The sequence below is a fragment of the Kogia breviceps genome, chromosome 14, assembly GCF_026419965.1.
Source record: "Kogia breviceps isolate mKogBre1 chromosome 14, mKogBre1 haplotype 1, whole genome shotgun sequence".
NCBI lineage: Eukaryota > Metazoa > Chordata > Mammalia > Artiodactyla > Physeteridae > Kogia > Kogia breviceps.
Window position 1 is genome coordinate 23,742,163 of NC_081323.1, and position 16,949 is coordinate 23,759,111.

General features: G+C 42.8%; 1 protein-coding gene across 4 annotated transcripts in view; it reads left to right on the forward strand.

Moving 5' to 3' along the window:
• Window positions 1-16,949, forward strand: part of TRPC4AP (transient receptor potential cation channel subfamily C member 4 associated protein) — an 88,567-nt gene that overhangs the window by 62,725 nt on the left and 8,893 nt on the right. For 2 of the 4 annotated variants that reach the window (XM_067012110.1, XM_059038007.2), the window contains exons 8-11: window positions 959-1,144; window positions 11,088-11,254; window positions 14,157-14,288; window positions 16,647-16,705. In XM_067012110.1, the coding sequence (XP_066868211.1) occupies window positions 959-1,144; window positions 11,088-11,254; window positions 14,157-14,288; window positions 16,647-16,705 (544 nt within the window). The remainder of the gene's footprint in view (window positions 1-958; window positions 1,145-11,087; window positions 11,255-14,156; window positions 14,289-16,646; window positions 16,706-16,949) is intronic. The other 2 variants (XM_067012111.1, XM_059038009.2) reach the window with 1 other exon arrangement.

A 16,949-nucleotide genomic window follows, 5' to 3' on the forward strand; every position in this document is an offset into this window, starting at 1 on the left:
AAATTTTAAAGAAAATGGGCTTAAGCCAATACTGTTTAATAATTTACTTCCTTGGGGCTTCCCTGGTGGCACAGTGGTTAAGAATCCGCCTGCCAGTTCAGGGGGCACAGATTTCGATCCCTAGTCCAGTAAGATCCCACATGCCACGGAGCAGCTAAGCCCATGCGCCACAACTACTGAGCCTGTGCTCTAGAGCCTGCGAGCCACAACTGCTGAGCCTGCGTGCCACAACTACTGAATGAAACCCACATGCCTGGAGCCCGTGCTCCACAACTACAACAAGAGAAGCCACTGCAATGAGAAGCCCGTGCACTGCAAGGAAAAGTAGCCCCTACTCACCACAACTAGAGAGAGCCCACGCACAGCAACGAAGACCCAACTCAGCCAAAAAATAAATAAATTTTTATAAAAATCACTAAAATAATAATAATAATAATAATTTACTTCCTTAACTAGTAAATTCAAACATCTTTCTGGAGTTGCTGTATAAAGATGTGTGTGTCATTGTTCTTAGTGTCTTTGTGTTGTATTCCACTGCATGGATGTATCATTTAATCAGTATGCTGTTAATGAACATATAGTTATCTCTATCTTTTTGCTGTTATAGAAGCCACACCAATGAACCTCTCTATACAGATATCTATGTATATATAATTAGTTATTTCTTTATGGTAAATCCCCAGAAATGGACCTCCTAGCTCAGAGACACACAGATTTATGGCATAAAGGTTATTCCAGTTTATATTCCCACCAGTAGATATGAGTCTGTTTCCCTGCACCTGCTAAAATTGAATTTGTTTTTATAACTTTATTATTATTTTACCTTGGGTTGGCATTTCATTTTAAAGGGAAGCTCTGACTAACTGCTGTCAGATTAAGGTGAGAAGCTGGTTGTTTGTTGAGTGATTTAGAGCTGGTATCTGTTTTGACATTTCCTCTTTTGTTCTTTCCTCGACAGCGGCCCTTCTCAGCATCCCTGGCTTTGTCGAGCGGCTTTGCAAGCTGGCAACTCGAAAGGTGTCCGAGTCAACAGGCACAGCCAGCTTCCTTCAGGAGTTGGAGGAGTGGTACACCTGGCTAGACAATGCTTTGGTGCTAGATGCCCTGATGCGAGTGGCTAATGAGGAATCTGAGCACAATCAAGGTACTCGGGATGGGTCTCCTGAGAGGTGGGGAGCGTTCCTGTGGGTTCCTAGAGCCATTCTTGACCTCTTTTCCAAGCAGAATAAGTTGAAATTTGCTCAAAGTAGAATTTCCCTCAGGGCAGTCCTGGATCATGATTGTTAAGACTTTTGATAGCCAGTGACAGGACCTCTTTGAACTCCCTTAAAGCAGACCTGATTTCAGGGACAGGGGCTTTGTTGCAGAACCCAAGGAATCGACTGGAAACATTACCGGAGCATTTCTAGGAACCCAGAGGGTTCTTCCTCTGTTTCCACTTCTTTCTACACGTTTCTTTAGTCTTATCTTTCCTCCATTCTGACAAGTAGGCTGCCTAGTAAATGTGTGGACTCCTAGTCTCATCTCCAGCTCCTTGGTGAACTACTCTGGCCTGTTTTGGGTGAGGTGCTAAACCCAAAGCATTTGACTCTGGGGTCAAATTGTACAAACCCAGGAATTCCCACTGGAATCATGCAGATAAAAGTGAAGGGAGGAGTTTTGTTCCTAGGATGGCAGTGTGTGGAGCTCCGTGGACCTGCTTGGTCAGTGAAACTAAACAAAGCCTGTATACAACAGCAGCAACAACAAACATCCACATAAAGTCTGTGGAAGTTGTTCTCAGAGTGTACAACAAGTGGGGAAACATTTCTTCCAGAAAATCTACTAAAATTTAGTGGGAACATTGAGAGCCTTTGACACTAGAATTTCTGCTTGATGCTGGTTCCACTCTGGACAGGTGTAGCCTAAAAGACAGGACTCCCTCAGCTTCCAAACAAGGAATACAGAATCTCACTGGAAGGGGCAGGCTACCAGCTTTTCTCATCCCTTCCAGCTTTGAGTGGAAGAGGCTAAATTCTTGATAAATATAGCCAAGAGGGCAGGGGCTCCTTTCTCCCTCCCTTCCCCCACCTCCCCTCCTCTTCCCTCCCCTCCCTCCCTCCCTCTTCTCAACTTTCTTGAGATATAATCAACATATAATATTGAGTAAGTTTGAATTGTACAATGTGTTGATTTTATACATTTATATATTGTAGAATGATTACCACTGTAGCAATAGCTAACACCTCTATCCTGTCACATAATTACCATTTCTTTTTTTCTGGTGAGAATATTTAAGATCTGTTTTCTTAGCAACATTCAATTATATGATATAGTATTATTGGCTGTAATCACCATCCTATACACTGGATACCCAGAATTTGTTAATCTTATAACTGCAAGTTTGTGTTCTTTGACCAATAACTCCCCATCCCCCACCCCCACCCCACCACTAGTAACCACCACTCTGTTTTTCTGAGCTTTTTTAGATTCTACATTAAATGATATCATACAGTATTTGTCTTTCTCTGACTTATTTGATTTAGCATAATGCCAGGGGCTCCTTCCCTCCACCCAGCTCCATACTGTACTCATAGTACAGAAGCTCTACTGAGGCCCAGTAGGCCAAGAATTCTATGGCCCTTATTGCCCTTGCCCCAGCTCTCTTGTAGGACAGAGGTTCCACCATGTAGGGAGAGGCAAGCTGAGAAGGCTATAGAGGCTACCTATCCTGCTCAGAGTAATAGCACTGAGATTTTGCCAGGGGGAGAGGTAATACGTAAGAACAGAATGTTGGGAAGTTTGAGCTCAAGGTCATTCTCAGAAACTGTAGATTTTGGTGGTAAGAAAATAAAAGGAGCTCTTTTTAATTGAGAACAAAAAGCCAAACCATATGCCAGCTAGTTCACCAGAGAGAACCAAGGATAGAGGTGGCTAAGAAGAACTTAAAGCTGAGGTCAAAACAAACCTCAGTCTCAAAAACTACCCCTGCCTGAATTTAATTGAATCAGACTTTGGAGCAATTTATGCCTCAAGGCATTGTCAAAAACAGTAGAGCATTCAGCCAGCAGTTAGTGGAGCCTGACAACTGAGTTTCATACTAGATGAGGCAGAAAGTTTAACAGAGATAGCAAGGAAAGAGCCAGACAAAGAGAGCCCTGCTAAAGCACTGTCATCCAGGGACACATGCCCAAGGCTGCGCTCTCTGCCAAATGGCCTCATCAGTCCTCAGAGAAATAGACTTTACTGAAATAGGCTAGCCAGGGCATTAAAACAAATAAACAAGAAAACAACCACAAGCCCTGAAAGAAGAAAGAGGGAAGAGTATCAAGAGTTGCTACAGTATTTACTTAAAATGTCCAGTTTTTAACAAAAATCGAGACATGCAAAGAAACAGGAAAGTATGACCCAAACGTAGGAGAAAGCAGGCAACAGAAATTGCCTGTGAGAGAGCCCACATACCAGAATTAACAAAGACTTCAAAGCAGCCATTATAAATATGGTCAAAGAACTAAAGGAAACTACCCTCAAAGGAGCAGTGATGACAATGTGTCATCAAATAGAGAATATTAATAATGAGATAAGAGGTATAAAAAGCCAAATGGAAGTTCCAGAGATGAAAAATACAATAACTGGAATGAAAAGTTCACTGAGAGAGAGAAAGGAACAGAAAAAAATAGAAATAATAGCTGAAAACTTCCCAAATATGATTAATGTACACATTTGAGAAGTTCAAAGAACTGCAAGTAGAATAAACTCAAAAGATTTACACCCATTCACATCATAATGAAAATGCTGACAGAGAAAATCTGGAAAGTAGCAAGGGAAAAATGACTCATCATGTTCAAGAGTATCCCAGTAAGAATATCAGCTTACTTCTCATCAGAAATGATAGAGGCCAGAAGGGAGTGGGATGACATATTCAAAGTGCTGGGTTAAAACTCAGCCAAGAATTACATCCAATAAAGCCTTCTTTCAAAAATGAAGGTGAAATAAACAGCTTCCTAGATAAACAATAACTTAGGGAATTCACTACTAGCAGACCTGCCTTAGGAGAAATACTGGCTGAAAGCAAGTTACCTCAGCCAGTAATTCAAATTGACACAGCAAAAAAATGGAGCATCAGTGATGGTAATTGTATAATAATAAAAGACAATATATGTGCATATTTCTTCTCCTTAACTAATTTCAAAAGCAATTGTATAAAACTGTGTTTATAGTTACATTGTTGAACCTATAACATATAGAAATGTAATATATTTGACAATAACAGGTCAAAGAAAGTGGGTGGACCCAAAGTTGTATTGGAGTAAGGAAATTGGACAAGGTGGTAACTCGAATTGACAGGAATCAGTGAAGAAAATCAAAATGGTAAATAAGAGGGTCACTATAGCAGACTCTGTAAATATTTACTTGCTCTCCTTTCTTTTCTCAGCTGCTTTAATGGACATAAAATTTTATAAAGTAATAATTATAACAGTGTATTGTGTAACAATGTATACAACGTATTGTACAGTATGTTGTATTGTTTGGCTTTTAGCATATGTAGATGTAGTATGCATAATAGTACAAAAAGGGGGAAGAGGGAACTCTGGGAGCCCTGGAATTAAGGTAATTTATATCTGAAAAAGAGTCTGTCGAGTTAAGATGTATATGGCAGGCAAGCCTTATAGCAACTGCTAAGAAAGTAACTTTAGAAATATAGTGAGAAAGTCATTAAAGGAATTACAGTGTTATACTAGAAAATATTTACTTAATGCAAAAGAAAGTATTAAAGGAAAACTAGAGGAATTTTTAAAAGTGAGCTATATAGAAGACAAAAAGTAAAAGGCAGAAGTAAATCCAACCTTTTCAATAATAACATTAAATGTGAATGGATTAAATAATTCATTCAAAAAACAGACTGTCATATTGGATTTTTTAAAAGATCCAATTATATACAGCCTACAGGATACACACTTTCTATTCAAAGGTAGAAATAGGTTGAAAGTAAACGACAGAAGATGATGTATCATGCAAAGGACAACCATAAGAAAACTGTAGTGGCTGTACTAAGAGTGACTTTAAAACAAAAATGTTATCAGAGATTTTAAAAATAGATTTTATAATAATATAAAAGGGTGAATCTATCCAGATATAACAGCATGTGTATCTAACAACAGAGCCAAAAATAAGTAAATGAAGCAAAACCAACAGATTGAAAGAGAGAAATAGGCAGTTCAACATAATAGTTGGAGACTTTAATAACCCATTTTCAATAGTGGGCAACTATTAGAAGATCAGCAAGGAAATAGAAGACTTGAGCCACACTATAAGCCAACTAGACTAAACTGATACATATATAGAACACTCCACCCAACAACTGTAGAGAACATATTCTTCTCAAGTACACATGGAATGTTCTCCAGGATGAACCATATGCTAGGCCTTAAAAAAAAAAAAAAGAACAACTCAGGAAAGTTAAAAGGATTAAAATTGTACAAAGTATGTACTCCAATCACAAGGGAGAGGTATTAGAAATTAATAGCAGAAAGAAATGTGGGAAATTCACAAATGTGTGGAAATTAAGCAATACATTTGTAAATAACTGATGGTTCAAAGATAAAATCACAAAAGAAACTAGAATATATTTTGAGATGAATGAAAATGAAAGCACAACATACCAAACTTATGGAATGCAGCTAAAGGATGCTTATAAATTTATAGCTGTAAATGCCTACGTTTAAAAAGAGCTCAAAAAATAACCTAACTTTCCACCTTAAATCATTGAAAAAAGAAGAGCAAACTATATTCCCAAAGCAAACAGATGAGAAGAAATAATAGGATTGGATTGGAAATTAATGAAATAGAGAATAGAAAAACAATAGAGAAAATCCACAAAACCAAAAGTTGGTGCTTTGAAAAGGTCAACAAAATTGACAAACCTTTAGCTACACTGACCAAGCAAAAAAGAGACAAGTTCAAATTACTAAAATCAGGAATGAAAGAGGGTATATTATAACCAACCTTACAAAGATTTTTAAAAAGGACTCTAAGAGAATACTATAAACAACTGTATGCCAATAAATTAGATAACCTAGATGAAATGGAAGAATTAGAGGAAAGATACAAACTCCTGCAACTGACTCAAGAAGAAAGAGAAAATCTGAACAGACCTATAACAAGAGATTGCATTAGTGATGAAAAACTACCCCAAAGACAAGCCCTGGCCCAAAAGGCTTCACTGGTTAATTCTACCAGCCATTTAAAGAAGTAACACCAGTACATCACAGACTCTTCCATAAAATATAAGAGGAAAGAACTTTTCTTAACTCATTCTCTGAAGCCATATTACCCTGATATCAAAATGAGACCAAAAGAAAAAAAGGCATCACAAGGAAATTACAGACTAATGTGTCTTACAAGTATAGATGCAAAACTGCTCAACAAAATACTAGCAAACAAAATACAGCAGCAAAAATGGATTATATACCTGATCAAGTGTATATACATAACTAAGTGGGATTTATGCAAGGTTGGCTCAGTATATGAAAAATCAATTTAATATACCATATCAATAGAACAAAGGACAAAAACTACATGATTATTTCAATAGATGCAAAAAAAGCATTTGACAAACTCCATCTTCATGATAAAAACATTCAAACTAGGAATAGAAGGGAATTCCTCAACCTGTTAAAAAGCATCTACAAAAAACCCACAACCAGCATTATACTTAACAGCTGAAGACTGAAAGCTTTTCCCTCACTAAGATCAGAACAAGACAAAGATATCTGCTCTTACCACTTGTATTCAACATTGTACTGGAGGTTCTGGCTAGGTAGTTAGGCAAGAAAAAGAAATAAAAGACGTCCACATTAGGAAGAAGTAAAACTATCTCTAGTCACAGATGATGTGATCTTTTATATAGAAAACCTAAGGATCCACTACAACACTGCTAAACCAATAAACAGGTTCATTCAACACAGTTTCAGGATGGAAGATCAGTATACAAAAATCACTTGTATTTCTATACAGTAGCAATGAACAAACCAAAAATGAAATTAAAGCAATTTCATTTAAAGGAGTATCAAAAAAGAATAATATACTTAGTGATAAATTTAGCAAAGAAATATAAAACTTATACTCTGAATGCAAAGTGCAAAACATCATTGTTACTGAAAGAAAGAAAACCTAAATGAATGTAAAGACAGCTTATGATCATGAGTCAGTATTGTTAAAGTAGCAATATTTCACACCTTGATCTACAGATCTATCTACAGATTGAACATGGTCCCTATCACAATCCCCACTGGCTTTTTGGCAGAAATGGACTAACTGGTCCTAAAATTTATTTGAAAATGCAAGGGGCCCAAAATAGCCAGGACAATCTTGAAGAAGAAGAACAAACATGGAAGACTTACATTTCCTAATTTTTCAACTTAGTACAAAGCTGTAGTAATCAAGACAGTGTGCTACTGGCATAAAGAGAGACATATACAATGAAATAGAATTAAGAGTTCAGAAATAAACTCTCACTTATGTGGTCGGTTGATTTTCAGCAAGAGTGCCAAGACCATTCAGTTGGGGAAACAATAGTCTTTTCAACAAATGATACTGGGACCATTAGCTGTACACATGCAAAAGAATGAAGTTGGACCCCCCTACCTCACATCATATATAAAAATGAACTCAAAAGGATCAAAGACCTAAACGTAAGAGCTAATCCTATAAAACGCTTAGAAGAAAACGGGATAAATCTTTATGACTTTGGATTTGGTGGTGGTTTCTTAGATGACACTAAAGCACAGGCAGCCAAATGAAAAATAGGTAAATTGGACTTCATTAAAATTAAAACCTTTTGTGCTTCAAAAAACACCATCAAGAAAGTGAAAAGCCGTAATGGGAGAACATTTTTGGAGGGTGGGGAACATTTTTGCCAACCATATATCTAATAAGGTACTTGCATCTAGGAGATATAAAGAACTCCTACAGCTCCATAATGAAAAGACAACCCATTTCAAATTATGCGCAAAAGATCTGAATAGACTTTCTCCAAAGAAGATATAAGAATAGTCAGCAAGAACATGAAAACATGCTCAGCATCATTAGCCATCAGGGAAATGCGAATCCAACCCACAGTCAGATACCGCTCCACACCCACTAGGAGATGGAGAAATCAGAACCCTCATTCCCTGTTGGTGGGCATGCAAAATGATGCAGCCACTGTGGAAAACAGTCTGTCAGGTACTCAAAAGGTTAAACATAGTTTCCGTATGACCTAGAAATTCCACTTGTAGGTATATACACAAGAGAAATGAAAACATATGTTTATGCAAAAACTTAGACACGAATGGTTCATAAGAGCAGATTTACTATAGCCAGAATATGGAAACAACTCAAATGTCCATCAACTGATGAATGGATAACAATGTGGTATATATATTGTATGTAATAGAATATTATACAGTAGTTTAAAAAAATGAAATACTGTTACATACTGCAACCTGAATGAACCTTGAAAACATTGTGCTAGAAACAAAAAAACACAAGTTGTATGATTCTATTTTTATAAAATGTCCTGAATAGGCAGTTCCATAGAGACAGAAAGTAGTCTAGTGGATGCCTGGGGCTGTACGGGCTTGGCGGGGAAATGGGGAGTGGCTGCTAATGCGAACAGGATTTCTTTTAAGGGTGATAAACATGCTCTAATATTGATTGTGGAGATGGCTGCACAATTCTGTGACTATATTAAAGGCCAATAAATTGTACGTTTGAAAGGGTTGAATTGTATGGCATGTGAATCATAGCTCAGAGCTGTTTTTTTTTTTTTTTTTAATGAGTGTGCCCCAGGGTACAGTACAGATATATGGAGGGTGGTACCCACTTTAATCAGTATTGTGGAACTGAAGAGATTTGGAGGGAAGCACAGGCCTCTTAAACTAGTTTTTCCGTCCTCATCCTTGGGAATCACCTTGTTACTAAGCTCTGGCCATTGCTTTCAGGACTGTGATTCGTGAAAATATTTATCCCAGAGTTTCTTGTCAGGCCTTTGCAAACCAGGCACCAAAAGTTGGCAGTGACTCGGCACAGTCCAGGCTGCCTGCATCTCTCTTTCTCCACAGACGTTCATTACTGAGGAGGGCTCATGCGCCACCTGCCGCCCCTGCTCCTTCCACAGACGTCCTCTCCCGCAGTCCCCCCCAGACCCCCAAGCTAGGCGATGAGGACGCTGAGGCGCTGGAGACTACACGGCAGGTGTGCAGCAGAGGTGCAGTTCTGCGTGATAGCTCTTCAGATTCTCTTTACAAATCAGTTGACTCTTAAACTGTTCTGGGAGCGGGGCCAAGGAGTCCCAAGACGTAAATTGAGTAATTATGGTTTTCCTCCCAACATGCAAGAAAAGATATGTGAATAGATAGAATTTTCTCAATTAGATTTTTTTCCAGTAAATTTTTCTTAGTCTTTGCTGGCTGTCACTTTCGTTTGCCATTAAGAGCTTGCAGATTAAAAGGAAGAAAACATATAGCAAGCAAGCATTAGCAAAAACTCAGAGTTCGTTTTCTCCTTCTGTTTAACACATACGTGTATGTTGGGTACATGTGCCCTGCATTTTTTAAGCACTTTCAACATATTAAATCATTTAATCTTTGCAACGTTGGTAAGAGATAGGTACTATTGCCATTATTTCTGTTTCACAGATGAGGATGGATACTGAAGCATAGACACATCAACAGACTTCCCCAAAGCCACCCAGCAGTCTGGCTCCGAGTCCTTAACCCCTGTGCTGCACTGCCTCTCTGTCATGCTTCGTTCAGCAGCTGGTCGTCTTTCAGCTTTTATATTAGTGATGTAACATGGCTGGAAAAAATAGTTCTAAGTCTGTAGGGTGGAGTAAGTTAGGTTTTTAGGTCATGATGTCACCATACAGAAATCATAACTACATGTACCTCACCCGAATATTTCTCATGACCACTGCTCTGTACCACATAGACTTTCTGGCCTTTTCAAAAGGCCTCTAGGGCAACAGTTCCAATAGGAGCTTAAAAGGACCTTAGTAGTTACTGATTCATCCTTTTACCTTAAAGATGAGGAAAACTAAGGGGAAGTAAATCCTAAGGTCTCCTGACTCTGACCTTTTAAAATAATAGGGGCCTAAGAGTGAGGCTTCCCAAGAATCAGGTGCTGGGCTTTCTTGTATCCTCCTTCACTCCTCACAGGAACTCTAGCCGACCACTGCAGCACTACTGTTCTTCCTGCTTACAGAGCACTTGAAAGCCTGACGAGGAGGTGACTTGCCCAGGGTCACACAGCCAGCAAGTTGTCGTTCCACAGCCCGCCCTCTGCCTTCATCCCTTTGCTCTGCCCCATTCCCGAGAGTACCCTCCACTGTGGCCTGCGTGACCGAGACTTTTTTGTTAACTGGGTAGTAGAGGAAATGAGATGGTTTACCTAAAGCCCAAAACCCAATGCCTGACACATATTGTGTCCCATGAATATTATGTAGCTTTTGCTGTTGTCGCTAGTAATGAAATTGGGTAAAATGAAAACCTGCTAGTAGATAATATGTTCATCTGTATCACTAGTATCGATTGTGATGCCTCGTCTGCCTTAGGAAACTTTCCATGGCTATTTGAAAAACAGGAGGGGAAAAAAATCTTCAAAAAGCATCCATTTTAGTCCTTCAGCAGTGCCCCCTTGTGGCATCTAAGCAGAGGGACCAAGTACTCGAGAGTCCTTTGTGACCTGAAGAGAATTTGACACAGTTTGCTGCTGGTCATCTGTCTGGGCACTTTTCTCAGGGTGGGCGCAGTGGGTCTGGCGGTGGCAGGAGAAGGGATTTGGGGGCAGGGCATGGATCAGGTTACTGGGTTGGCTGTGTCAGAGTATTTTTGCTGGGTGTTAAAAGCTGATGGGATAGAATTGCAGAGTCCATGTTCCTAAGTTTCTAAGCTTCCCTGATCCCAGTGACCTGGAGAGAGTTTTGTGGCTTTCAAAGTCTCTGTCACGGACTCAGGGCCCAGTCTGATGGCTCTGTTACCTCAGGTCTGTTCAGAGCAGGTTTGAGGGGCAGAAACATGTTTCCTCACGAGCAGTGATTGAACCCTCTTTCCTGGTGGCTGTCTCAGCCTCCATTGTGCTCCCTCCTCCAGGGGCTTCGGAGGAAAATGGCCTGCCTCACACTTCACCTAGGACCCAGCTGCCTCAGTCAATGAAGATCATGCATGAGATCATGTACAAACTGGAAGTGCTCTATGTCCTCTGCGTGTTGCTGATGGGGCGCCAGCGAAACCAGGTGGGCCCTTCCGCCACGTCTCAGAGCAGGAGGAGCCGCGGGCAGACCCTTCCCAGGCACTTGTTAGGCCGCCCCTCACAATACCTCTGTCTCTGCCCAGCAAAGCGAGGGGTTAGCTCCCTTATCCCTGTTTTACACATCAGGAAACCAGTCTGATTCCGGGGCTTATAGTCTTTCCACTGTACCTTGCTGTGGGCATCATTTCTAGACAGAGCATTGGTGCCCCGGGCAGGAGTGGGCGGCTTAGCCATGTTATCTGACCTTGTTAATGTGCAGACTAAAGGGTGGGTGTCTGCCCTGTAGATGCACTGGAGGAGTTGCCAGTCTGATGGGGGCTTGGGGTGGTGGGTCGGAACTGTGTCAAGTTCTGAAAACTAGGCAACTGCGGGGGGGCCCAGCCATGCTGAGGTTCCTTGAACCTTGAAGCAGTTCCAGGAGGGAGGAGCAAGGAGGAGGGGGAGGGCTCTAGAAGTATGCAGCACTCCTCAAGATGCGTAAGTGGCCCACTCGTGCTCCCTACGTATTCTCCTAGGGGTGAAATGAGGCCTGGGGGGAGGGGTGTGCTATGGGAAGGGGGAGCTGGGAGCTCAGCAGTCCTTGAGCACCTTTTTGAGTTAGGGACTGTACTCTCACACAGCCCTCTGTGAGGCGGGTCCCGTTATCACAAGTTTACAAGCGAGGAGCAATTTTAGAGAGGGTAGCAGGGAAAAGACTGGCTGAAAGATGACATTTGGCCCGGCAATGTCCTGAAGAAAGCGAGGAAGCCAGGCATGCTGACCCTCAAGGCAGCCTGCCAGTAGAGGGAGCAGGCCCAGATGGGAAGTAGGCGCGAGCCTGCGTGGTGGGTTGGTGGAACAGTAGGGAAGCTGGGGGATGGACAGGAACCAGCAGCGAGGAGAGGTGGGCTGAGGGGTTGTGCAGGGGCCAGGTCACATTGGGCTTTCATAGGCCATTTAAGGGCTCTTGTGTTTATACTCTGAGTGAAATGGGAAGCCATCCTCTGGCTGCTGTGTGAAAGAGCTCACAGTTGCTAGGACCAGCATGTTTGTGGCAGGAGTGGTGAGAGGTGCTTGCGTTCTGGATCTATTTTGAAGGTAGAACAGGTAAGATTTGATGATAGGTTAGATGTGGACATAAGTGGAGAGAGGAGTTAAAGGTAACTTCCTTACCTCTTTCCAAGCAGGTGGGAGGAATGGTTTGCCGTTTATTGACATGGTTAAGACTGGTGGGTAAGGATTGGAGGGGCAGACGTCTGAAGGGAGGAAGGGGAGGAGTTCAGTTTGAACAAGTTAGGTTTAGATGTCTGTTAGAATTGGCATTTGGCTTACCTGCACCTGGAGTTAGGGGAGAAGAGGGGCCTGGAGGTATAACTTTGGGCGTCATCACCCTGTGGTTGGCATTTAAAACCAGGATGCTGGATGCGATCCTGCCCTGATGTCCACAGCACTGGGGCTCCTTCCTTTAATATAGAATATATTTCTTACAAAAAATATTAGTCACGATGTCTTACCTGTGTTGAGTGCTTTTTATTTTTTGAGGCACTTTCGTAGTCATTCATATTTGAATTTGAGGTTATTTGGTAAGTTACACAGCAGGTGGTGACCTCTACCCCACTTGATGCTTGTGAAAATGAAGATACAAAAAAGGGCCCTGCTCTCAGTCATCTCAGGCATCGTGAGAGCCAAGATTTAAACTCTGCTGCCCTGACTCTTCTTTCTGTCCCCTCACCATGACAGTTCCCTGCTCCCTGAGCCTTCCTATTACCAAGTTTCTGTGAATCATTGTGGTCTTTAGTTAAACTGTGATTACAGCCACTGCTTCCCTGGGAGGGACCATCAGTTGGCCTCAGAACCCTGCCTTCCTGAGAACCAGTGTTACGCTGGTGTGTCCTCATTTGCACAGTCAGCATTAACTGAGTTCCTACTGTGTGCTCTAGGCACTGTGGGGACATGGATTCACAGACCCCGCCTAGACCAGGACAGCAGGGGGAACAGTTTCCCTGGCCAGGTCCCCCAGAAGGCTCCTCCTTGGAGTGACATTATTGTGCACTCGGGCCAGGTTCTCTGACCAGTCTTGGCTAAGTTGAAATCACTGGACTGGAAATGCTCACCAGATGTCATAAGTTCCATCCCTCTGGTGCTAATGAAAATAATCAATACAACAGTCATTTTTTCCAGCGCTTCCTGTAAGTCAGGCCCTGATCTTCCCCACATTACCTCATTCAGCCCTTTCAACAGCTTCATCAGCCCTCATTTTCCATCAAGGGACTCAGGCTTAAAGAAGAATGTTGCCCAGAGTCACAGCACTGTCAAGTTCTGGTCTCCCAAGATAAACACCAGCCTGTGGTGGGCGGGGAATGGACAGGCTTTCAGATCAGAACACCTGAGTTAGGGTGACATTTCCACCCCTGCCTTGGCCACATCAGTCCTGCTAAACTTTCCTTTCCTCTGTAAAATGGGAATTAGTAAGTACTGGTGCTGTGCTCTGCACTAGACATATGTTTTCTGACTTTATCCTTACAACAGCCCTGTAAAGTAGTAATAATTTTGTCTTATGTTATGTAAAAAATTATTTTAATAGATCAGTAGCTCACATAGTTCTGTATTAAAAGGTGTAAATGAGTATAAGTGAAGCCTTTCTCCCCTCTGATCCTGAACATTCAGGGTTCTCCCGTGAAGCATCTGATTTTACCAGTTATTAATTAATGTCTCCTTCTAGAGAGTTTAAAAGTATGTTTGTGCATAGTGGGAGTGGTGGTGAGGGTAGAGTAAGTGTGGCTGTTTTCTTTAAACCTCAGCAATGCTTTCTTCGTCCTGAAGCCTCATGGTACCTACCTGCCCAGGCTTTGATAGACCTTCACAGCACATTTGTCTTAATGCTTTTGCCTTCCTGCCCCATCCAGGTTCACAGAATGATTGCGGAGTTCAAGCTGATCCCCGGGCTGAATAATTTGTTTGACAAACTGATTTGGAGGAAGCATTCAGCATCTGCCCTTGTCCTCCACGGTCACAACCAGAACTGTGACTGTAGCCCGGTGAGCAGGGACCCTGGTGACAGATGGGCTTTACTTGCCAGAAGTAATTGTTTCAAGAACTGCTGTTGGCCCTTTGAAATCTCATTTTTTGAGTGTAGAGCAGAAACTGAAAGTCATAGCCTGTGTAACCCCATAATTGGAAGCCACCTTGGGGAAGGATCTGACCCCCACCCTTCACCTATCCAGAAATCCCTTTTGAGGCCCTCCAGCCAGCCTTCCCTTGTTCACCTCTGGGCAGGACACTCACTTTCCTCCAGAGAGCCACCTTCTCTACTACAGAACAGCAAGTTTTTCCTCATTCTGTTCTCTATCCCATTGTAATTTACATCCACTGATAGTAGGTTTGCCTTCCAGAACCACGCCAGTGGTCTGCCTCCAAAAAGGGCTTTAGGAGGTTTTCTCTTTTTTTAAGGGTCAAGGGCCCACCTTTGCTTGGTCTTTCTCACGGTGCCCTAGAGAGCACTGAACCGGGAGTCAGGAGCCCTGTGTGCCACTCAGCTTTTTGGGATAGCTTGAACAAGTCACTGAATCTCTGAGCCTCTGTTTCTTGCAAAAGAAAGATCATCGGCTATCAGCATGAGGGGGAAAGTGCCACACGGCCACCAGGCCCAGTGACATGGGTCCTCCCTGGTCTCTAAGCTACATTCTGGGGACTTTCCTCAGTGCTGTATCTTCCAGTTTACTGTTTTTCTCCTTGGCTTTGCCAGATTTACATCCATTTGAGTTAATTTCAAGTGAATATATTCTGCATTTCTAGACATTTTGTCTGGATCTTTGTCAAAAGCTACGTGGTCTTTTATTCATTATGTTAATATTTTGTTTTTCTGTTGCATTTTCTGTCTTTAATTTTACCTCTTTAATTATTCATAACATACTTTTTTATGGTCTTTTTTGGATTGCTCATGGGGTGCTACTTGTGTCTGAGTCTTCAGACTCACCTCGGGGAGGAGTGTTGCCTTGTGTTCTGTACTGTTTGTAGAAGTTCACCTTCGGGGGAGGGGGAGCTTGTTTTCCCTGTGAGTACCTGTGTACCCTGGGCCCTGGAAGTAGTCCTATAGAACATTTGGCTTTTGTGTGCCAGGTACTTCAGGGGGCACAGCATCCCAGGGCAAGGTTTCATTTTGAGTGTCTGCCCTCCCACTCTGGTAGTATGAGCCCAGGGTCCTCCTGGGGACCTGGTGGCTCCCCTCTACCACCAGCAGCACCCTGGCAGAGACAGGCTTCTTTGCCAGCTCCCTGGGCTGGTACGTGAGGTTTTTCTAACCCTTTTTTCACCAAATATATACATTCTGCAGGCTTTCCATGGGCCCAAGGTTCTGTCTGGTCCCTGGAGAGCACTGAAACCCAAGCCCTGGCCCGAATAAGTCTCATTTCCACTTCTCCACCCGCCCACAGTTGCCAGCCATCAGTTCTTATGCTCACTGCTCTGAACTCGGTCCTTTTCATTTCTGATTCTAGTGGAACTTTCTTCCTATGAACTTAGCCTCACATTTAAAATAATTTCAGTAATTTTTTAAAATTATCAGTAAATAATTTCACATTTAAAATAATTTCATTTTTTTAAGACTTTAAAAAAAATTAATTTATTTTATTTTTGGCTGCACTGGGTCTTCATTGCTGCCCGCGGGCCTTTCTCTAGTCACGGCGAGCGGGGGCCTGCGGTGCGCGGGCCTCTCACTGTGGTGACCTCCCCCGTTGTGGAGCACGGGCTCTAGGTGCACGGGCTTCAGCAGTTGTGGCTCACGGGCTCTAGAGCGCAGGCTCAGTAGCTGTGGTGCGTGGGCCCGGTTGCCTCGCAGCTTGTGGGATCCTCCTGGACCAGGGCTCGAACCCATGTCCCCTGCATTGTCAGGTGGATTCCCAACCACTGTGCCACCAGGGAAGCCCAATTTCAGTTATTTTTTTATCCAGTATGTTGGGGTGTTTTTTTGTTTTGTTTTGTTTTGTTTGCGGTACGCGGGCCTCTCACTGTTGTGGCCTCTCCCATTGCAGAGCACAGGCTCCGGACGCACAGGCTCAGCGGCCATGGCTCACGGGCCCAGCTGCTCCATGGCATGTGGGATCTTCCCAGACCGGGGCACGAACCCGTGTCCCCTGCATCAGCAGGTGGACTCTCAACCACTGCGCCACCAGGGAAGCCCTGTTGGGGTGTTTTTAATAGGAAGGGTCTACATTAGCTTAATCTGCTGTTGGCCAGATGTGGACAAAGGTTTTTCTGACTAAAAAAAAGTCCTCACTGTGTGCAAGGACAGGGGCTCAGAGAAGCAGAGTGACATCCAGGCTGTCACCAGGGCCTTTTGTTTTCTTTTGGAACATTGTGACTGTGGTTTTAACATCGAGGATGCACATGTATTTTAGGACATCACCTTGAAGATTCAGTTTTTGAGGCTTCTCCAGAGTTTCAGCGACCACCATGAGTAAGTACGAGCTGTCCCTGGGAGGAGAGTTGTTTTGCTGTCTTTTCTTCTCCCTTTGTCTCATCTCTGACCTCGGCTCAGGGGGACCTGGGCGCCGTGAGAGCCACTCTCACCTCAGGACAACCGCATGGGGCTGCACTTCCGTGATCAGCGGTGCCATTTGTGCAGCCCTTCCCCTTCCTTTATGCCAGGTCCCATACTGAGTTTTCCCTTGCCCCACAGGCACCTTGGAAGTGAGTGCGGA